The 21,989-nt window shown below is 57.1% G+C and overlaps 1 protein-coding gene across 2 annotated transcripts in view; it reads left to right on the forward strand.

The window, feature by feature from the left end:
• The first annotated feature begins 7,139 nt into the window (after positions 1-7,139).
• MGAT5B (alpha-1,6-mannosylglycoprotein 6-beta-N-acetylglucosaminyltransferase B) overlaps positions 7,140-21,989 on the forward strand; it is a 68,721-nt gene continuing 53,871 nt past the window's right edge. For both annotated transcript variants that reach the window (XM_082442686.1, XM_082442685.1), the window contains exons 1-3: positions 7,140-7,823; positions 11,654-11,766; positions 20,608-20,755. In XM_082442686.1, coding sequence (XP_082298812.1) covers positions 7,756-7,823; positions 11,654-11,766; positions 20,608-20,755 — 329 coding nt within the window. In that variant the 5' untranslated portion in view covers positions 7,140-7,755. The remainder of the gene's footprint in view (positions 7,824-11,653; positions 11,767-20,607; positions 20,756-21,989) is intronic.

A 21,989-nucleotide genomic window follows, 5' to 3' on the forward strand; every position in this document is an offset into this window, starting at 1 on the left:
GGGAAAGAGCTGAGTCCTAACCACTGGACCACCAGGGAATTCCCAGGATGAGGCAGCTTCGATCTGGGGCTGAGAAGACCACCACCCCCTACCCTGCAGGCATTGCTGCCCTTCAGGTGCACAGGTGAGTATGCAGGGCAGGGGCCAGGCCATGCCCTGGGAGCTATGTGTATATACACCCCAAAAAGCCAGGAATAGCACGGGGAGCCTGACCTTGGGGGTGATACTCAGAGTGAATGGGGATTTGCACAAAGGAACCAGATTTGGTGACAGTGGAAAGTAGGGAAGGTTTGGGGCAGGAACTCTTTGGATGGTGTGGGAGTGAATACTTCATGAGAGGAGGGGGCCTGCGAAGTAGAAGTGGGGTGCAGAAGGCAAAGTGAGAAATGGCCCCAGCTGACGACATGTCAGACTGGGCTTAGAAACTGGGGTCCTTAGAATCAGCCCTTCTACTTTTCCCTGCCCAAACTTCTCTACTGGATGTAGCTTGTGTCAGATACTGTCCAGGACATTTGGGGCACATCGGTAAACAAGAGATAAAAATCCTTCTCCTAGCTGGGGGAGTGCATCTTCACCCTCCCTCATCTGCCTCCTCCTCAAACCTCTCAAGGGACCTAGAAGGGATCATGGCTCTCCCACCACAAGCTGGGGCATGGGAGGCAGAGGCAGAGTGGGACTGATGAAGTGGGGAGGGACCGCTTTCCATACCTGCCGGGCGTTGGGAGGTCCTTGCCTCTCAGTAGGGGATGGGTCCACATGGGGTTGGATGCCAGGAGATCTTGCTAAAAAGGGACAGATTCCAAGGTGGTCTGAGACACAACCCAGCGAAACTTGAAATCCTGCATCACCCTTGCCTGAATGGAAACCAGAGAGGGGAGCCTTTGGGCAGTTGCTCTTTTGAGATGATCCAGAGGTATTTGGGGAGAAGAAGGGGGAAACCGAGGCAGCTGGGTGGCTTCCCATGTCCACCAGCAGCTCTTGGAGGGAGGGAGCTTTCTTCCTGGGGGCTGAACTCTTTGGAGGACAGCTGCTCATGCCTGTCCCCCAGGACCCCTGGACCAGGGTTTTGAACACAATGTGTGACATAGGTTCTGAGGTCTGCTGGGCTTGAGATTGGAGGCTGGGTCTGCAGTGATCCCTTGAGCAAGATACTTCACCTCTATGAACCTCTGTTTCCTCATCTGTGAAGTGGAGATATGAGCTTCTGTGCGGGGAGCATCAACCTTTGCAGTGCCTGGCAGTGGTGGCTCTAAAAAACGGTATGTCAGTTTTCTATTGCTGCTATAACAAATAACCACACACACATAGTGACTTAAAACCACACACAAATGTATCAATCATTTTGCTGTTCTGGAGATCAGGAGTCCAAAATGCATCTCATGGGGCTAAAGTCAAGGTGACAGCAGGGCTGTGTTCTTCCTGGAGGCTCTGGGGAGAATCAGCTTCCGGAGGCCACCTGCATTCCTTGGCTTGTGGCCTCTTTCTCCATCTTCAAAGTCAGAGGTGGCCGGTTGAGTCTTTTTCACGCTGCTTCCCTCTTCCATATTTAAGCACCCTTGTGATTACATTAGGCCAACCCAGATAATCCAGGATGATCTCCCTATTTTAAGGTCAGCCGATTTACAACCTTAATTCCACTTGCAGCCTTAATCTCCTTTTGCAATGTTACATAACATATTCACAGATTATGGGGATTGGGACATGGTCATCTCTGGGAGACCACGATTCTGCTCACCCCAGATGGCTGCTCCCGTACTCCTGCAGTGACCTGTGATGCAACTGGAGAAACTGCCCAGAAAGAAAGGGGGTCTTTTTTTAAAAATTTTTATTATTTATTAGTTCCCCGACCAGGGATCGAACCCGTGCCCCCTGCGACCAGGGAAGTCCTGGGGGTCATTTTTTTCAAGTTGCCCTGCTAAAGAAAATTTAAATAAAATAGCCATATAGCTGTGGTGACATATTTAGAATCCTTGAGTCATTTCTGGGCACCTGGTAGGTGCTCAATAAATGGAGTCTCAAGGTCATGTTAAATGAAGAGCTTGCCTTTGTCTCCAGCACTGGAATGGGGTCCACTTGGGAAGGTCCCCTGTCTAGTCTGTCCTGGGCTTCCCTGCCCGTCCACACACATGCACAGACACAGACACAAACATAGCAGCTAACTTCCCTGTAGAACAGGGAAGTACAATGGCTGTGTTCCCTGCTCTCACAAGCTGTGCGACAGAATGGCCTTCTGTCATAAATAAAAATAAACCCCAGACGCTGCTTTTCAATCGGAGGATTAGCCTAACTGTGAAACAGAAAGCATGAAAGCTGAATTGGAGCAATAGCTCTCCCCACTTCTCAGCTGCCCTGCCCGGCTCTCGGCTGCGTGCGGCTGCTTGTTCCTGCCCAGCGAGGTTGCTGATGATTTGTGCACAGTGTCAGTAAACGCTGTTATGACATTATTAATGCTCCGCTCTCCGACAAAGGACAATGGCCTATTGCCTCTTAATGTGCTGTCTGCTGTGGCAGTCGGAGCACATTAAATGGGGATTTCAAACACCGTAAACCACGTTTCTTCCTCTCCTCTTCCCACCCCAGGCCGCTGTGAGCTCCAGAAGCAACCTTGAAGCCTTGGGCAGGTGGGTGTGTACTCAAAGCTGTGATGCCCCAGGAGACTCCAGGGGGGGCCCTCGAGGGGGCAGGGAGGTCCCCAGGGAGCCCCTAGAACCACTAGGAGTCTTGACCTTCCTGGGGGCAGCACTGTGTCTTTGCTGCGGGGAGGGGGACCTGGCCTCAGGGAAGCTGGACTTGCTGAGTGGGCAGGGCTGGTGGGCTCCCTGCTCTGCCCTTGGGTGGCATCTGCAGGAGGGCCCAGATGGCAGACCTCCAACGGATTTTATCGGTCTTGCAGTGTTCTAAAAATATTGAGTCTGCATTTTAAAATTGTGTGGCCACACGTGAGAAGCCCAGTTTTCTGACTCCCTTGAAATAACTGGGCCCAGAGTCACACAAAGCAATGGCGGCACGTCCCCTCAGGGACCTCCAGTCTTTGGCGTTCTCTGATCACTCCAGCCCCTTTCTACCGGGTCCCTGAAGTAGGTTGAACAGTGCCCGACCCCGCCAATTCATGTCCATCTGGAACCCGAGAACATAACCTTATTTGGAAACAAAGTCTTTGCAGATGTAATTAGTTAAGATGCGGTCATTCGGGATTAGTGTGAACCCGAATCCAATGACTGGGGTCCTTATAAGAAGAGGAGAGGACACAGAGAGACACACACAGAGAAGGTCACACAGAGATGGGGACAGAGACTGGAGAGATGCAGTTACAGGCCGAGGATGCCAAGGAGTGCTGGGCCCCGCCTGAAGCCAGCAGAGGAGCACGTGACAGTCTCCCTCAGGGCTTCTAGAAGGAACTGACTCTACCAGCACCTTGATTTAGGACTTCTGGTTTCCAGACCTGTGAGAGAATAAATTTCTTTTTCTTTTTTTGCCACATTGCACGGCATGCCGGATCTTAGCTCCCCAACCAGTGATCGAACCCAGGCCCCCTGCAGTGGAAGCGTCGAGTCCTAAACACTGGACCGCCAGGGAAGTCCCGATAATACATGTCTATGGTTTGAAGTCCCCCCAGTCTGTGGTCGCTTGTGACAGCATCCCTAGGAGACTACTATAGCTCCCCTCCCTTCTTTGCATGGCCCACCATCTAGGTATTTTGAGTACGACGCCCCTGAGCAGTAGTACATCACCCACTTTCCCCAAATTCCTTCCCTGGGGTCCTGCTCCCCTTTTGGACAGAGGCCCTCCCCTGCCTGGCCAGGGCCTCCTGCTGGTGCTGAGCTTCTCCTGACCCCTCTAGCCAGACCATCAGGTCATGCAGAGGGCAGTGGGAGAGAGCCAGGAAGTGCCACATTTAGAGCACCCAGGCTGATGCAGGGTCTGCACCCGACCCCCACGTTGGGTTAGCTTGTGGTTCTGTTTATAGCCTCAAAAGAGAAAAACAGTAGAAAGGGGAGGGTTTGGGAATCTGGTGTGACCCGGCATCCTGGGTCCTTGGATGTGCCCCCCAGCAGAAGTGACCCCTATTCTCCTCTCATTTGTTTAGGGTCACTCTGCTTCTTATCTGAAGGCTGTGGGTACGTATCTAGAATGTGGGTGTTTCTCCAATGGTTCTCCTCCCTGGCCAGCTATGTGGGCATAACCTGTGGCATTAAAAAACAAATGTGACATTGTAAAGCAATTATACTCCAATAAAGATGTTAAAAAACAAAACAAAACAAAACAACCCAAAAAAACCCCCCAAATGTGCCAGGAATTCCCTGGCGGTCCAGTGGTTAGGACTCTGTGCTTTCACTGCCGAGGGCCCGGGTTCAATCCCTGGTCGGGGAACTAAGATTCTATAAGCCGCACAACATGGCCAAAAAAAAAATGCCCAGGGCCCATCTTAGGTACCGAATCAAAATAAGGACTGCATTCTGCAGGTGATTCTGCTGTGAGTCAGGGCTGAGAACCACTGGCCTATAGGCCAGGGTCTTGGTTTGGGTTCCCCAGAAATAGATTCTGAGACAAGGGTTCAAGTGCCAGTAGTTTATTTGGGAGGTGGCCTCAGGAACATGGATGGAGGAGTGGGGGATGAGGCAGGGAAGGAAGGAAGCCAACATGGGGTACATGACAGAGCCGGTTCCCATTGTGGGCAGAGGGAGCTCAGGGAACTCTGGGAACCGAGTATCCCACCTGAGGGAGAGGGAGCCCTTGAGGGCTGCTTCCAGGGCATGAACTCCCTGATACTTCTATCTTGCCCTTGCATGTTCGAGCATATTCTCACAGCCAGGAAAAAAAGCCTCAGGCAGCGTTGCATGTATTCTCAGTGGCCTGCCTTCTGGCATGTAGAGGTGAATGCCCGGGGAGTAGGACGAGGCACCAGCAGCGGCTGCTACAGGTGGACGATAGCAAGAAAAATCATAACCACCTGCTGGGAGGGCTCCAAGGTGCCAGGCAATTCATGACCGGCAATTCACAAGTTCTCTCCTAATGTCTGCAGCAAGCGGAGAGCAAGCAGGGCCACATGCACTGAATTTCGCCCCAGACAAGAGGCTGACAAAGGGGAAATGGACTCTAAAAGGAAGAGGCAGCAGGGTGGTCTGGTTCAGTGTCTTCCACTGTCTGCTCCAAGCCTCCCTGCCTGGCTCGAGCCTGCAATGGGGTACCCTCTCCCACCTTCTGAAATCTGGCTTCCGGCCGAGAGAAGGCCGCCACACCAGACATGGCTGTGCCTTTGGGGAGACCCCCATCTTCTCCCCTCCCTTTTGGCCTAAATGCCAACCAGGAGCAAATGTGACCCCCTGAACTTACGGGAGAGGTGCACACAATGGGAAGGGGCATTTCATGCCCGAGTGTAGATGTGGCTTTTGCCCTGACATCCAAGGCTTCAGTTATTGCCTGAGTGTGTAGCAGATGTAGGTGCCCAGGGACAAGTGGGACCCCAGCAGAGACCCCCCCGCCCTCAGAGATCTCCTTGGCCAGCCTGCCGTGATGCCCAAATTACCCATCACCATTTGTCACTCTTCAGCACGAAGGCCTGGTCAGCGTGTCCTTGTTCAATGTAAATTGGCTACTTAGCTGGAGTTAACATATTAATCCGCCAACACCCATTCACCATCGGTTTTCGTATCAGCGGAGAGCAAGGCGATGAGGTAATGGAACATGGGGCAGGTGAATTTTGATGAGGAACGAGCAGGAAAAGCCGAACAAGAGTCATAGCTGGTGAGAAATGGCTCAGAAGGGGCTGGGAGGTGGGCTAGGTGGGCAGCGAAGGGGCTGGGGGCCGGGGGCCTAGTTGGACCAGGCAAGGACCGGATGGACCAGAAGAAAGGTTTTGTCTTGTGGAAAGACCCTCAGCGTCATCCATGTCATTTTAATTAATTAATTAATTTTGGCTGTGTTGGGTCTTTGTTTCTGTGCGACGGCCTTCGCTAGTTGCGGCGAGTGGGGGCCACTCTTCATCACGGTGCGCGGGCCCCTCACTGTCGCGGCCTCTCTCGTTGCGGAGCACGGGCTCCAGACGCGCAGGCTCAGTAGTTGTGGCTCACAGGCTCAGTAGTTGTGGCTCACGGGCCCAGTTGCTCCGTGGCATGTGGGATCTTCCCAGACCAGGGCTCGGACCCGTGTCCCCTGCATTGGCAGGAGGATTCTCAACCACTGCGCCACCAGGGAAGCCCCACCCATGTCATTTTACACGTGGCCTGAGGCCTTGGGCTCTTCCCAGCCTGGCCCTTCCGGCTGTGCCTGGCCAAGCTGGTCGGGCAAGTGCTCTTCCTGAATGAGCAGCAGCCTCAGACCCAGGCCTGGCTCTGGGAGCCGCCCTGCCTCTGGTGCTCACAGGGGCCGCTGACCCCTCTCTGCAGTGGCAAACACCTCTCCAGAGTCAAGGAGTGGAGGGAGGGTGGGGTGGGGGTGAAGGGGGGATGTGCATGCTTTATAGAGCTGGAAGGAGCGTTAGTGAACCTCGGGTCACTCTCATTTCATAGCAGAGAGACCGAGGCCCGGGAGTCCCCCTGACTCTCAGGCATCACCCACTGGTCAATGGAGAGTCTGAAACTAGAACCCAGACCCACAGAGCGCGCCACTGCTTCTGGGATCAGTGGAAGAGCCTCAGTGTCACAGGCCGAGTTTGAAACCAGAAAGCAAAGGGGAGCTGCTGCAGTTTCTGTTCAGAGAGGACCAGAGGATGGGCGAAGGTTGCAAAGCGAAATCACTGTGGGTGTGAAGGGGCCATTGCAGAAGCCCACTGCGGCGGCAGAGGCAGCAGCGGCGACCGGAGGGAGGGCCCTGGCACCGGGCGGAAGGGGGGCTCTCCTCCCAGGGCCGACCTCCTCTGTGCTCTGCAGGAGCCGAAGCAGCCCTCGGCCCTCAGAGCTGGTGGCACCCGGGATGCTTCCGAAATCCAGCCCGGGGAAGTTGCACAGCTGGAGGGAGGCTCAAGGACCCCCGCCCGCCGCGCCGCCCGCCCACCGCCCCCGGCGCCCCGCCCCGGGCCGGGAGAGCGCGCTGCTGGGCCGCAGCCACGAGGTGGCGCCTGCGCGCCAAGGAAGCGCGGCGGCCGCTCCTGGGCCGCCCCAGCCGCTGCTTGGCCGCCTCCTCCGAGGAAACAATGCGGCGCCTCCGGGCGTAACGCGGCGCGGGGCCGGACGCCGGACACCCGAGCGCGGGCAGACGAGCGAGCGGGAGGCAGGGCGGGCGCGGGGCGCCCTTGCCCGGAGCCATGGGCGCGGCGCGGCGCGGGGCCCGGGAGCGGCGCGGCCCGGAGGCGCGGGGGGCCGGGGCGCGGGCCCGGGTCCGCCTCTAGCCGGCACCGAGGGCGCGGGCCCGGGGATGAGGGCGACCGCGGCGGGGAGCCCGTCTGCGCGCCGCGGCGCCGTCCCGCCCAGAGAGCGAGCCCGAGCAGGCAGACGCGCGGCCGGCGGTCTGGGGGCGCGCCGCCTCCCGGCCCCCAGAATGTGAAGCGGGGAGGGCGGAGACGCAGAGACGGCCCGGCCGGGCGCCCTCGCCGCCCTCCGGCAGCCACGCCGCGCTCCCCTTCCCCTGCCCGCCGAGGCCGCGCCGACCCCGCGGGCCGCGGCCCGGGCAGCGAAGCCGCCGAGCCCCCGCGTCCCCCGCGTCACTCGGACCCGGCTTCGGCCCGCAGCGGGTTCGTGGCCCGGACGTGGTAGGAGCAGGGCCCGGGACGGTGCGTCCGGCCTCGCCCGCGGCTCCTCGCCCAGACAAGTTTGAACAATGATCACAGTCAACCCCGATGGGAAGATAATGGTCAGAAGATGCCTGGTCACCCTGAGACCCTTTCGGTAAAGTTGTTTCCCGGTTGGCGCGGGGAGGTCTTTTTCTCCAAGGGGGCGTGGGTTGGGGTGGACGAGGTCAGCCCCGGCGAGAGTGTCTGTCCCAAGGCTGCCTGTCCCGTTAGGAGAGGGGGCGGTTTGTGCTTCAACCCTTGGTGGTGGCTAGTGGGGCTGCGAGAGGGATGGAGCTGGGGTTCCGGTTCGGGTGGGGAGGGTGTGTAATTCTGGGACGGGTACCGAGTTTGGTCTAGGTTGGAGAGGACTCGGGGTGCGAAGGTGGGAATGGGGGCAGAAGTCACCTATGTTGTGGTCCTGGGCCCTGGAAGTCGCCCCAGCCAGGGTGTCCCTTCCCTGCCCCTCCGGTCCTTCTCCACCTCGCGGACGGCCCAACCCCCGCGGCAAAGTTAGCGCTCTGTGCGGGGCGGTACCCCCACCTGGCGGGCCAGTGGAGCCCTGAGTCGGCCCGCCCACCCCCTCTGCCTGTCCCACCCCCTCTGACCCCGCCTTCTGCGCGCACTCCTCTCCGCGGGGTGCGGGCCTCTGTCCAACGGGAGGGTCCCCGAGATTGCGGCAAGGACCCCCTCTAATGGGAATTCGATCCCCGATCGCGGGCCTTGGAGAGGCTGGGGCAGGGGCGGCGCTGTGGGGCGGAAGGGCGACGAGAGCGTGGAGGCGGGATGGAAGCGAAGACCGACCCCCCCACCCCAACCTCGGCGGTCAAGGCCAGGCAGGGCTACGGCCGTCGAGGTCTGCCTGGGCTCTGCTAGTCCCACCCCAGGGGCCCCCAGAGCCCGGCGGTTCCGGGGCAGCTCCCGCTCCTCCCAAGCGCCGTCGGAGCCGGGCCTGCAGCCGGGGTTGGGGAGGGGCGCTAAGCGATGGGTGCCCAGCGGAGTCAGGATGCCATCTCGCCCAGGGGCTGAGCGGCGGAGGGCGCCGAGGGGGCAGCGGGGCCCGGGGCGGGGGACGGGGGTGGGCCGCACTCGGGATGCTGCCACAGGTGGGGTCCGGGCGCGGGAGGGAGCCCGCGAAGGCAGGAGCTGTACAGACAGAGGTGCCCGAAGTTTGGGGGACGGGGGGAGCCAGATTTAAGGCCCTCCCCTCCAGACCTGAGGCGGAGAGCCGGCCCCTCCCATGCCCCCCGCTGGTTTTCCTTCGGATGGAAAGACCGTGGCTCACGTGGCTGCCGCCCCGCCATTGCCTCCAGCTATTGGATCCTCCTGCGCAGGGTGCAGGGTTGAGGAGACAACCTTTAGGACAGCAGGGGTCAAGCTGGACTACCAATGTCCAGAGGATTCGGGGCGACCGTAGAGCTGGGGGTCCCCAGAATAGAGCCTTGGGCAGGTGATTGGGGGTGTCAGGAACCCCCACGCCCTAAAGTTCCCATGGGAAGCAGGTGGGAAGCTAGCATCTCTGGAAAGGGCCTTGTTCCTCAGGGGAAATCCTCAAATCCCTAGCCAACCGAGACCGTCGTCAGCCCTGTCTCTCCCACCCAGTGTTGACCCCTGCCTCCAGGCCGTGGGAAGCCCAGCCTCTGACCCCAGCTTGGCTGGACATTTCCCGGCACAATTGGAGGTAGTGGCTGGCGCCAGCACCATGGACAGCGCCAGCTCCCTAGCGCTCCTTCCTTTTGGGTCCTGCCCCTGTGGCACTTTCAGGCTCTTTTCTGAAAGCAGGATGCAGAGGTGGGGTTGCATAGGTTCCCCTCCCCACCCCCAGGTTATGTAACTTCCTCTTAGGGTATCCCTAGGCTTCCCAGAGACCCACAGCCACCAGTGAAGTCTTCAAGTCCCCTTCAGATTGGAGGGGGGGTGTTTATGACCTCCAACCATATCAGCCCTACACCCAGCTGCGCTTGTTAATCCTCAAGGGCAGCTGGGAGCCCTATTCCCGATGGTTTTCCCAGAGCCTCTGGCAGGGTCCTTATTCCATAATTGCTTCTGGAATGTTGCTTGAATGGATGCATGGGTGGATGAAACGATTTTAACTTGAATCTACTGTAAATGGCCCCAGGATTGGGTCTGGCAGACAGAGACGCAGATGAGGTGTTTGGGGCTTCAGGTTCTGGGCTAAAGGCCTAGATATCTTTCTCACAGCAGGTTTTTGGACCCTGGCAGCTCAGGTCCCCAGCTCTAAATACAAGTACCCCATAGCTGGGGAAGGGGAGAGGGAGTGGGGACGAGAAACTTGGAGAGACCCATCCTTGTCCTCAGGCTGGGGGGACAAACTGCTGATTTCCCCCAGGATCTTCCTGGATGTGTGACCACCCTCCCCCTACACTGTCCTTCTGGCTGCTAGCCTGAGACCAGCCTGACTTCATCTTGGGGATCCCAGGGCTAGAGTCCCACCCCCAGGCTTGGTGGAATTCAGTGAGGGGTCCCTGGGAGGTGAGGGAGCAGTGTTCCTTGTGCCATCTCCTGGCAGAAGTTCCCAGTGCCATCTCTGCTTTTGGGTTCTGCCCCCCTCTCTGATTTAATCTCTAACAGCTTCCTTTAAATATGGGTTGGGAATTTTGTTGTGCTTTTATTTTCTTCTACAATTATGTGTTTTCTTTACTGAATCAAATTTTAATTAAATACTGCTCTGCCAGTTTCAAATAATGAAGATTAAAATGCATAAACAAGTCTTGCATAGAGATACAAACAAATGTGGGGTTTGAGGTTGGAGGTGGAGGTGGGAAGGCTGGAGGTCTCTGGCATGATTTGGGGGGCCCCCATGGTGAGCCTGGCTCCACCAGGGATGGGGTTCCTCACCCTGACCTGGGTGGGGGGCTCCCCTTTCAGCTCTGCCAGTTCATCAAGTCCTCGGGTAGATTCAGAATCCCGGAACAGCCGCCACCTCTGCTGCCCTAAGGCTGTGCTGGCCCAGAATCTAGTATGGAAGCAGCAGGAGCCTGGGGCCAGACTTGAGGATGGGTTCCCTGCTGTCCCCCTGGGGTACCTTAGTTCTTGGCACTTGGGATGTAATCAAAAACTAGGTGTTGAAGTATAAACAGTCGTGTTTTGGCCAACTCCCCTGACCACTGTGACGGCACACACTTGTATGACACCCCATGCACAGGTGTTGGCTCGCTCTGAGCCGTGGTGTAATCTACCGTGTGCCTGCCTGGTGAAGATGTGGATAGGGGGAGTCTGGACACAGAAGGCAGCCACAGGACCCTGCCCTTCTAGATCTTACCATCTGGTAGTGATGGGAGGCCTTCCCCACCCCCTGCCCTGAACATGACCAGGATGTGTTCAAGCTGGTTGCTGCAGCAAGGCCTGTGTACACAAGTGCTGATCAGGGCCCAGGTGATTGATGGGCTCCAGGTGGGTTTTGTCTAGACCAATTACTTGCCCTCTGGCTGGCGTCAGGTCCTGCTGTTTCCATCTATACCAGTTGTTCTCAAACTTGAACGTGTATCAGGGTTACCTGGAGAGCTTGTTAAAATGCACTGCTTATCCCACCACCAGAGTGTGTGATTCCGTAAGCTTGGGACTAGGGCCCAAGAATGAGCATTTCTGATATGTCCAAGGTGATGCTGATGCCGCTGGTCTGGGGACCACACGCTGAGGACCTCTGCTGTCAATGAGCCAGCTTCCGTCTGGAGGCTAGAACTTGCCCAACCTTATACCTTAAGGATGCCTCACTGCCCTGCATGTTTTTGCGTGTGGCCACTTCCTTGTAGTCCAGCTCTCTTTATCCTGTGTGATGGGAGACCTACTGGTCTGGGAGCTCAACCCCCTGGTCTTTTATTCCTCCATCCATCCATCCCTTCCTCACTCATTCATTCGTAAGGAGCCCTTACAGGATAGGGGTGCATGTGCTGACCTAACCCTGACCTGCCCTATTGCTCTCCACAGGCTTTTTGTCCTGGGCATCGGCTTCTTCTCACTCTGCTTCCTGATGACGTCTCTGGGAGGCCAGTTCTCAGCCCGGCGCCCGGGGGACTCCCCCTTCACTGTCCGCACAGAAGGTATGTTGGTGGGGAAAGGGGAGTCAGAAAGGGGTGCAGGGGTTTGGGGGTCAGAGGAGAGGGAAGCCTTTGAACCTAACCCTGCAAGAGGCTTTCTGGGGCTCTGTCTTGGGCATCTGGCCACCTCGTTGGTGGATGTGTGAATGGTGGGGGCCTTGCACACTGCTTTGGCTCTTGTCCTGGCTGTGGTAATCAGGCCTCTCAGGCCAGGAAGGGCCTTTGAGCCAGGGTCTCCCAGGCATCAGAAGAGGCTGCCTGTGTTGCTTCTCTAGTGGGGTGGTTTGAGGTTTCTGGATATGACATCTGTCTCTCTGAGATACACATATACTGTACCTTCGGCCCAGGCACAGGGGAGAGGGCAGGCCTGCCGTGGGCTCACGTGTCTTATCTCCAAGCTCTCTGGTCCTTCATTCTTGCCCACGTGATACTTACAAGGCAGTGGAATGGAGGTTCAGAGCATGGGCTGTGGGGACCACATGGACCTTTGTACCCTGGTTCATCATTTACTAGCTGTGTGCCATTGGCCACATCACTTAACTCACCTTCAGAGAAGGAAAGCAGTGACCGTTTTCAGGGGTTGGATTAAATGGGCTCACGCGGCATGGGGTTGTGATGGGGTGGTGGCCTGGGAGACCTCCTCCTGAAGGTGGGTCCCGCTCCCCCCTCATCCTACTCAAGGAAGAATGGAGAACAGTTCAGAACTGCTCAGTGTGTCATGGGGGTCTCCCAGTAACCGTGGGAAGGAGACACACAGTGGGGAAACTGGGGCAAAGGGGGTTTCTGGAACTGTTCAGGGGGCTGCTCTGTGGGCTTTCCCCTGCCCCTCTGGGGAAGTCTCCGTTTGAAGTCCACCTTCTCAAACCCCCAGGCCTCATCCGGCTCCCCTCTTCCCAGCAACGGATAAACCCTCCAGTAGGATGGCTTGTCATCTAGGGTCGGTGCTCCGAGGGGCACTTACTCTGCCATCTGGTGTCTCCTTAGATTCATGCCTTTGGTTTAACACGCACTTCTTTAAATTTGCAACAGCTCCCAGCAGGAATTTCACATTTATTAGACGTTCTAGCCTGAATGTAAACGAATCTATCCCCTCTCTGACTCACAGAGATCCCTCTGTCTCTCGGAGCCTCCGTTTTCTCCTCTGGTAAACGGGGCTAACAACACCCTCTTCCCCAGGATTGTCATGAGGGCGTGTGAAGATAACGTTTATGAAGGGTCTCGAGCAGCTTCTGGCAAATACTGTGAGCTCTGTAAACATTTACTGGATGTGGTGAGTTTGAGATGGGGGCATTGCCGGAAAGGATGTTTAGGGAAAAGAGGACCAAGGAGGTACCGGCGTCTCTACATGGGAGACCCCTGAGGATGGGGGCGGGTGCGGCTGTGAAGGTGCACTTGAGGGGAAGCTTGCGGAGGTGCGGAGGGAGGTGGAGAGTGGGGGAGGGGGTATAGGGAGCGATGCTCAGGCTACCTGGGTGCCACCCCTGGCAAGGGGGCGTGTCTGTCTGGGTGGGCTGCTGCAGGGGGCTTGGGCAAGCTGACCTTCCGCAAGGTCAGGGCCCCAGGAGGTGGGAATCAGGGACTGGGGGAGGAGGGGGTTATGGCTGGGCTCTGTTTCTTCTGCTCATCTGCCTGCGGAGGCGGGGGATGGGGGCCCCATCCTGGCAGGGAGTGGTCCCAGTGCCCAGAGGACCGGGGGCTTGTGGGGGTCCTGCCATGCTCTGCGCTGTGCAGTTTTGCCTGGCAGAGGGAGAAAGGGTCCAACTCCAATCTAGATGTTGTGTCTAAGGTGTGGGCAGAGCCATAGAGGGCAGAGGACTTGCCCAGGGTCATGCAGTTAGACTAGAGGCGTGTGTGTGTGTGTGTGTGTGTGTGTGCGCGTGCGCGCGCGCACGTGCACGTGGCTAAGCTTCCTGTCGGAGTATAGTATCCAGAAACTGAACCCATCCATGCACCAGCAACCTGGATCAAGAAACAGAGCGTGATCCATCCCCAGAAGTGCCCTCAGGCCTCCTTCCACTCACTCCTTCCCCAAGGACTCCGGGACCCTGACTTCTAATAGCACAGAGGAATGTTGCCTGGTTCTCTGACTTTATGAGGATGGAATCCTGTGGCAGGTGTTCCATTGCGTGCCCCCCTTTCTCTCGACAGTACATTTGTGAGATTCATCCGTCTCGTGGTGTGTGTTGCAGACGTTTGTTTTCACTGCTGCACAGCATTCATTGTGTAGATACGTCACAATATATTTATCCACTCTGCCCCGGGGCGGACATTGGGCTGTTTTTAGTTTGGGGCGTTTGTGAATTGTGCTGCTGTGAACATTCCAGCACATGTCTGTGGTGGACACATGTGGGCGTTTCTGTTGGGTGCACCTTGGGGCGGAGTTGCCGGGTCTCCTGTGTGTTGTGACATTAGTTCTCAGACCAAGTGTTTTCAAGTCTTTTCACACGTCCCAGGCCCCTGTGCTGGAAGCTTCCTGCCCGGAATATGGAAGTCAAGGCCAGGAGGAGGAGCTAGACAAGGAGGGAGCCCTCTGAGAGCCCCTGGGAACTGACCCCAATTCGGTTCACATCCCAGGTCCCACTGTCCCCTCAATTTTTTTCATGCCCTTGGATTAAGTTGATTTGCTTGGACAGACCCAAAGCAGAGACTTGGAAAAGCCCTAAGTTGACTCTGTGGGTTTAGAATCCTGATCCTGTAACAGATGACCTCTCAAATGAGAACCCCACGCCGGACCTGGGGTGGCCCTGCAGACAACCTAGGAGGGGCCAGCATTTCTACCTAGGAGCCGCCCGGGGAAGGATGGGGTTGGAAGTGGGGGGCGGTTGTGAAGGGGTCTGGGGAGCGATACTGGAGGTCACAGTGGGGGTTGGATGTTGGATAATGTTTATTCTGGGGGGTCTGTGAAGCCCCAAGGCAGAACCAGGAGAAGGAAACCCACTAAGGGTTAGAAAACAGATTTAGAAAGAAAAATCCTCCATTGGTCTATAAAACTGTCTGAGTACAAATAGGGAAATAACCTCTCCTCTCCTTGCCTGTCAAGCCTGTGAGGACGTGAAGGACATGGCTTGGGCGGGGAGGGGCAGGGTGAAGGGTTTTCTCTAAAAAGCGGAGAGCCTTCCACAGCCTCTTTCGGACTGTGGTCTCCCTGGGGAGGCTCTGGTTTCCCCTGTGGGCCGGTTCCTATTTTGTGATAAAGTTCTCTAGTTTGGGGATAAAAATGTGACAGACATCTCATTGTATATTCCGCACACTCATCTTAAGATTCAGGAGAGCAGGAGGCTGAGCAGAGAATCATAAGTGGGAGGACGGCTAACCTAAGTCCCTCCTGCTGCTGCAGTTGGGCCCAGCTTGGGCCTTGGGGGAGGATTTTTTTTTTTTATATGCTCCCTCTCCAGTCCTCCCTCCCCACCCCAGTCCCTCCTCCTTGCCTCCTGCCTCCGCTTTCCTGCTCTTGTCCTAAGAGGAACTTGCTTCGCTCCTAATGAGACGGGACTTGGACTTACGTCTGAGGTCTCTTTCCTGGGGTCTCCGCAGATCCCCCGGAGCCTGTGTGGCTGTTCCTGGCTCTCTGTCTTGCCTTGAAGTAGAGGTCAGAGGCTGTCTCCGGGGAGAGGGCTGCAGGCCACAGGTCCTTGCTTCAGCTGCTTGTGTCCGCCCTGAGGTTCCCCCGTGGACTGGCCCTGCCGGGCATCCCGGACCCTGGCCAGCCTTGGAACCTGGGGAATATCAGAGACGTAGTTCCTTGCTCTGTGGTTGGCTCTGGCCCTGGATCTCGGTGCTCAGGGGGGGTTTTCTTCTCAGAGGCTGGCAGGGGATGGGTGAGCCAGGGCCTGGCCTTGTCTCCCACGCTGCCCAGAGCTCCCGTGGCCTCAGCTGGTTCCCGCGTTGGCCGTGTGCAGAGACAAGTGTGCGCTCCTCCAGCTGTGCAAACACCGAGTCCCAGCCCCCTCTCAAGTGCCGGGGAGGTCTCTTCTGTCTGGCAAGGTGGGGGCTCCTTCAGTTTCCAGGAACCAGTGGGAACGGGTGGCGGGTGGGGACAAGAAAGGGGACAAGGGCAGACAGGAGAGAGAAACAGCACGTCTGGGGAGGGGATGGGGCCTCGGTGGGTGATAAAGCACCCCTGTCGATATATGTGAGGACCATTTGTATCTCTCAGCATCCCAGCTTTCCTTATTTATATGGAAATATGGAGGGAACCTGTGTGACTTCTGCAATGTGTCACTGGGGCCTCACGTTAAATACATTTCAGTTTAGCCGCCGCTGAGAGCGGTGCGGTGACTCAGGGCAAAAGCCACGTCAGGAGGCTGCTCTGCTGATGGTCCTGGCCGGCCGTGGCATCCAGGGAGCCATCATGCGGCTGAGCGGCTGGACTGGCTGTGTGTGGCCTGCTTCCCTCCCGGGACCCACGCCCTGCCTCGTCCAGGGCAGAAGATGTGCCTAGTGTCCTGGAGCTCCTCAGGAAGTGATGGGGGCGGAGGGTTGGTGGGGGGCCGTCTCCTGAGGTCTCAGGAGCTCCTGGAGTCCTGCACCATCTGCAGACAATGGAAGTGGCCCCCGAGCCCCAGGTGCTGGGAGGGTATCTTGTGGCCTTCGTCCAGTCTGATGGAGGTGGCCTTACAGACCCATCTGAGATCTGTCTCCTTAGCCCCAGTCTATAAGCCCTCTGGTCTTCTGGGGTCCCTCTTTCTGTTGACTTTATTTTTTTTCTTTTTGGCCACACCATGTGGCACGCGGGATCTTAATTCCCCGACCAGAGATCAAACCCGTGCCCCCTGCAGTGGAAGCTCGGAGTCCTAACCACTAGGCCGCCAGGGAAGTCCCTCTGTTGACATTCTTAAAGAATTGGCTTCATCCCTTGTGTGAAGGGCGATCCAGAACCCCCAGGTATCTCCAAATACTCTAGGGGGCTTATGCTTCCCTGGTCACCTCTGGCTCTGATCCCCTGCCTCTACTGAATTATCCTACTGGATGTCTCCCCTCCTGCCTCCTCTGTGTCCCCTACACTGACCTAGTGGGAAGGGCACCCCTTCCTCCCTAAACCCTCCACAGGGGTGGGGGCTCGGACCCCTGCTCAGCACAGCAAACAGATGACAATTCTCTCTTTTACCCCTGCCTTTCGCAGCCCCCCCCCCCACCGACGCTTCCCCACGAGTCACCCCTATGGCAGCGGAGCTTCCCCACGAGTCACCCCTATGGCAGCGGAGCTTCCCCCATCCTGCTTAGCCCCTCTGGGTCGTTGTTCTGCCCCCTGCCCGTGTCCGCAGGCCTTGTCCTCTCTCCTGGTCTCCCTAGGCTGGGCTGGGAAACTCCAGTCTTCCTAGCTGAATATGCAGCGTCATTTAGGTTTCTCTCTGTCTCATTGCTCCGGGCTTCTAGATGAAGCTCTGGCCCACCCAGGGGTTTTAGCAAAACAAAACAGAGCTCTCTCCCTAAGGAGATTCTGACGGCTTTTATAGGAACACTTCTTTCCTTTTCTATTACCCTGATCTCTGGGGGCAATTAGGGGAAGAGCAGAAACCGGAGTCCCGGGCTGTAGACCCTTGGGGCTCAGTAAGTCAAACCCTCGCATTCTACCGGAGGGGATGGGGGCGCTGAGGCCCAGAGAAGGAAAGTGACATGCCCCTTCCCCCATCTAGTGGGGGCAGAGCAGGTCTGGAGTCAAGGCTTCCTGACTCCCACTCCGGCCTCTCCTGGGCCACAGTGCTGCCCCCAGGCTCTGTCTGGCTCTTGGGGCCGCCGTAGCTCTAGGCCAGATCTTGCAGTTACTGGCTCCATCAGCTATTTTGCAATTTTTGAAATGGGATGGGGGTGGGAGTGGGGGTGGGGTATGGTTGTCAGTGAGATCTTGGGAGGGGCGTGGGCAGTGAGCTCAGAGGGGAAGAAGGGAGCTTGGGATGAGCCCGGAGAGAGGGCAGCCGTGTGTCAGGGCAGGTGCCAGGCCTGAGGCATCGTGGGAACGCAGCGCCGCCCCCGGAGCAGTGATGTGGCTCAGCACTGCTGGAGTGCTGTGTCTCAAGTTCCAGCTGCCGCCCAGGCCCTGTGGTCCAGCTGGGCCTGAGTGCGTGGCTGGGGGGCCTCTCAGGCTCTGGCCTGAGGATGTTCCCAGCCATGCCTCACTCTCTGTTTTTCATCCCACTCCTTTGGGGAAGGGGCCACCCCAGCCTGAGCTACGAGCGATCAGGGCAGCCCAGGGAGGCTGGCCAGGCTGTGCACTGCACAACTCCAGGACATCCATCAGGTGGCCCACAACATGAGCGGCTCCCCTGGGGCTGTGCAAAGTGCTGCCAGGCCAGATCATCTGATGGGCTCCTATTTTTCTAGCTGAAATGAAGGGAACTCCCCTCTTGTTTTACTCTGTGCTCCAAGCACTGGTTGAAAGCAAGGTATTGTGTTTGGATGACGGGCTTTGGGGGCTGTCCTCAGGATGAGAGTGATTTGAAAGAGTCAACTGTTGTCCCCAGCTCTGTGGAGTTGAAAGAGAGAAGGAGCTACTTATATCTTGCTTTTTGATTGACTAACGGATTGAGGCCATGAGTGAGTCGGGGGGGGGCCGAGTGGTGGGAGAGACCTCAGTTTTGCTTCATTTAACAGTATGGTGAAATTTCCTGATCCCAACTGAAAAATCCATCCAGTTTTCTGAGGGGAAAGTGGGAAGACCATTAGCTCTTTCAACTACTCGGGTGGGAGGGGTTGGAGACAGTTTCTTTCCTTCCTTCCTTCTGATGCCCAGTTTCTCCAGTACCCAACCCCACCCTGTGTCTCTCCTCCGCTTCCTCTGCTCTCCCCACCCTTGGCCCCTACCCACCCCCCCATTCATGCCCATTCTTTTCTTCGGAGCCAGGGATCCAGGCTCTTTGAGGAACCTGCAACTCCTCCCTGCTCTGGATTTGATGCCTGGCTGGGTCCCCCCGCCCGCTCCCCATGGCCTCCCATCTGACCTCAGGTGGGCTCAGCTGGCAGGGGAACCCAGCCAGGAGGTGACTTGGTGTGAGAAAGTGGTGGCAGTCACTGGAACGGGCCTGGTGCCAGGGGATATGGGGGACAAGCAAAGCAGAAATGTCACAAGCAGCCCTGGTGACGTGCAACCTCTCTAGGCCCCCCTCCTTGGCTCAGTCCCAAGCATGGAGCAGAGGAGACCGGCCCCCTCCTGCCCCCCTCCCCACTTCTCCCCCCCACCCCCCGTCTCTGCCTCTGGCTCTCAGTGGCCAGCCGTGGTCTCTCCTGCCCTGCTCCTGGCACCTTGACATTGGGTTGCAGACAGGGCCTGGTGTTATTGCCTTGGGTTTGGGACACTGAGGCTGAGAGCAGTATGACGACTCCCTTGGCCATGTGGCCATGCAGGGGGTACTGGCGGAGGCAGGTGAGAGGCCAGGTGTCCACTGTAGCCCCTCTCAGTCCGCTGGGCCCTGACCCTTTCCTTCCTGAGGAGCAGATGCTGTTGGTGTTCACGTCCTCAGCCCTCACGATTCCTGTCATGTGCTGGAGATGGCTCTGCCACCCCACGGCAGGTGGAAAGTACCAGAACATGGCCGTCCTTGGGAGTAGCCCTTAAGCAGTGACTGGCGGGAGGTGGTGTGCACATGACTGGCCCCCTCGCCCCCCGGGGGAGAACTCTGAGGCCGAATCTACACCTGCTGGTTTCCCCAGGTTGATGACATGCCCTCTCTGGGCGGCCTCCCCGTCCCTGGGTCACCTCCCCACTTCCCTTCACCTCCCAAATAACGACTTGCCCTCAAACCCTTGTCTCAGGGTCTGATTCTGGGGAGCCCCACTCAAGGCACCCCCTGACACCCCCGGCCCTCCAGCAGCCTGGGGAGTCCCTGGGAGCATCTGTGTCCCCATGGATTCAGCTCATTTATTAAGAGTGGCTCAGAGCTTGGCCCCTGGGGTTTGCAGGCAGCCTGGTTGGGGCTTGCAGTGCCTGGAACCGAGCACCTGTGGATGGTTTGGAGGGGCTGCTTAAAACCGTCACAAAATTTAATTAAAAAGGAAGGCAAGAGCTGCTCTCCCACACTGGCACGTGCGGTGCTAATGATCGGGAGTGATTAGAAAGGAAATTGTGGAAAATCTCGGGCTGGTTAATGGGATCTTGGTTGAAGCCCCTCGTTTTCATTTAATTTTATTCTTCACAAGGTCTCCCGGCCCCTCAACCCTGGAGTTGATCTCTGGGAACCCAAAGACCGGGTTGAGAGTCAGGACAAATTCACAGTGGTTTTTCTAGGGTGGTGTCTGGGGGAGTGGGTGGGGACGGGAGGTGGCTGGGGCCCCGAACCCCTCGAACACGGGCTCACAGCCTGTGCATCCGAGCCACGTGAAGAGCAAGCAGAATGCAGGGTCCTGGGCCCCATGCCCTAGAGATCTGAATTGGCAGATCTAGACAGCGAGGGCCCAGGAATCTGGACTTTATCAGCCTGGCCAGGAGATTCAGGTGCGGGTGGATGGTTGACCACACTTTTAGAAACCCTGTTTTACAGGTTCTGTCTGGAAGTTGCTGTTGGGGGGTTTTGGGGTTCCTCTCCCACTACTGGGCCTTCCCTGTCTTCTCACAGACCTGAGATTATGTCTAAAGCCAGATTTTGCTGGTGACAAAAACTGAGGCCCAGAGAGGTTAAAAGGTCATCCCAATGTCACACAGCTGCTAGGGAGCAGGGTGGGCCCAGGCCTCTCTGGATTCCTGTCCTGCAGGGGGGAGGGGTGGGTGGGGGTCACTATCCTGACCCCTCCCCTTCCTGAGAAGATGGGGGTGGGGCTGGGGTCTGAGCCACCCCGCCAGACACCAGGTGGTCTCAGATGGCCTCCGGGCTGCTTGGGCCGTGCCTGACTGCACCCACACTCTTCCTGCAGTGATGGGTGGGCCGGAGTCCCGCGGTGTCCTCCGCAAGATGAGTGACCTGTTGGAGCTGATGGTGAAACGCATGGACACGCTGGCCAGACTGGAGAACAGCAGTGAGCTGCACCGGGCTGCCGGCGACAGGCACTTCCCTGTGGACAGGTGAGGGGGCCCCGGGAGGGAGAGGGGCACCCCACTGTGTGCTGGGCTGGGGATTCGGCCTCAAAATGCATTTTATACACACACACACACACATACACACACACAAAATGCATAGTGTGTGGTTTTTATAAATCTTCCCTAAGTGGCTTCCCATTGTACATATGTTGCCCCTGCTTTTTCCACTCACGGTGGTGATTTTGAGCTCTGTCCATGTCGATGGGCATGTGTGGATATGCATGTGGTTGTGATGGCCATAGTGATCATCTGTCCTCCTCCCATGGACATGGGCCGTCTTTTTTTTTTTTATTTATTAATTTTTGGCTGCATTGGGTCTTTGTTGCCGCGTGCAGGCTTTTTCTCTAGTTGCAGTGAGCAGGGGCTACTCTTTGTCATGGTGCGTGGGCTTCTCATTGCAGTGGCTTCTCTTGTCGTGGAGCACGGGCTCTAGGTGCGTGGGCTCAGTAGTTGTGGTGCACGGGCTTAGTTGCTCCGCGGCATGTGGGATCTTCCCAGACCAGGGCTGGAACCCATGTACCCTGCATTGGCAGGCAGATTCTTAACCACTGCGCCACCAGGGAAGCCCCGACATGGGCCATCTTTGCAAGAATAATATCCTGGTTTATTCATTCTAAATATTCCCCCACTGAGGCCAGAATGTGCAAAGTTCCCCAAGGTTTTGTGCTGCAGCCCCACGTGCCTCTGTGCAGCCCCAGGAACCCAGGTGGTGCATCTTAAGTGTCGGGTTCTCCTGAATCCCAGAGAATGAGGGGGCGTGAAGTCAGGGCCGTCCCAGCTGGGAGTCCTGGCCCCCAGACTTGGATGTGGAGGGAGGAGGCTTGGATCCCACCCATCCCAGGGAGGCACTCTGCACCTGACCTTTTAGATGTTGAGATTCTTGATGAGATGGAATTGCTCAGTGTGTTCTAACTGCTGAAAAATTAGTTTGAAACCCACACTTGTACACAATTTGGGAAAAGTTATACCTCGGCCAGTGTGATTTGCTAAAAGTGTTCTATTGCTGAAAAATATGTTTGAAATCCACACTTTTAGACAATTTATGGGAAAGCTATACCTCAGCCAGTGTGTGTGATGTAAAAGCCAAAGTTCCAGGTATTTCTGAAGTTCGGTGTTGGGCAAGATCAAAGAAAGTGATGGTGGTGAGTCCTGGTCATTGAGGGGCCCTGGCTGGGTGGATCCTGAAGCACAGCCCACCCCTTTGGTCTAGTGGGGGATC

This window comes from Balaenoptera physalus (genome assembly GCF_965194825.1).
Source record: "Balaenoptera physalus genome assembly, chromosome: 20".
Taxonomy (NCBI): Eukaryota; Metazoa; Chordata; class Mammalia; order Artiodactyla; family Balaenopteridae; genus Balaenoptera; species Balaenoptera physalus.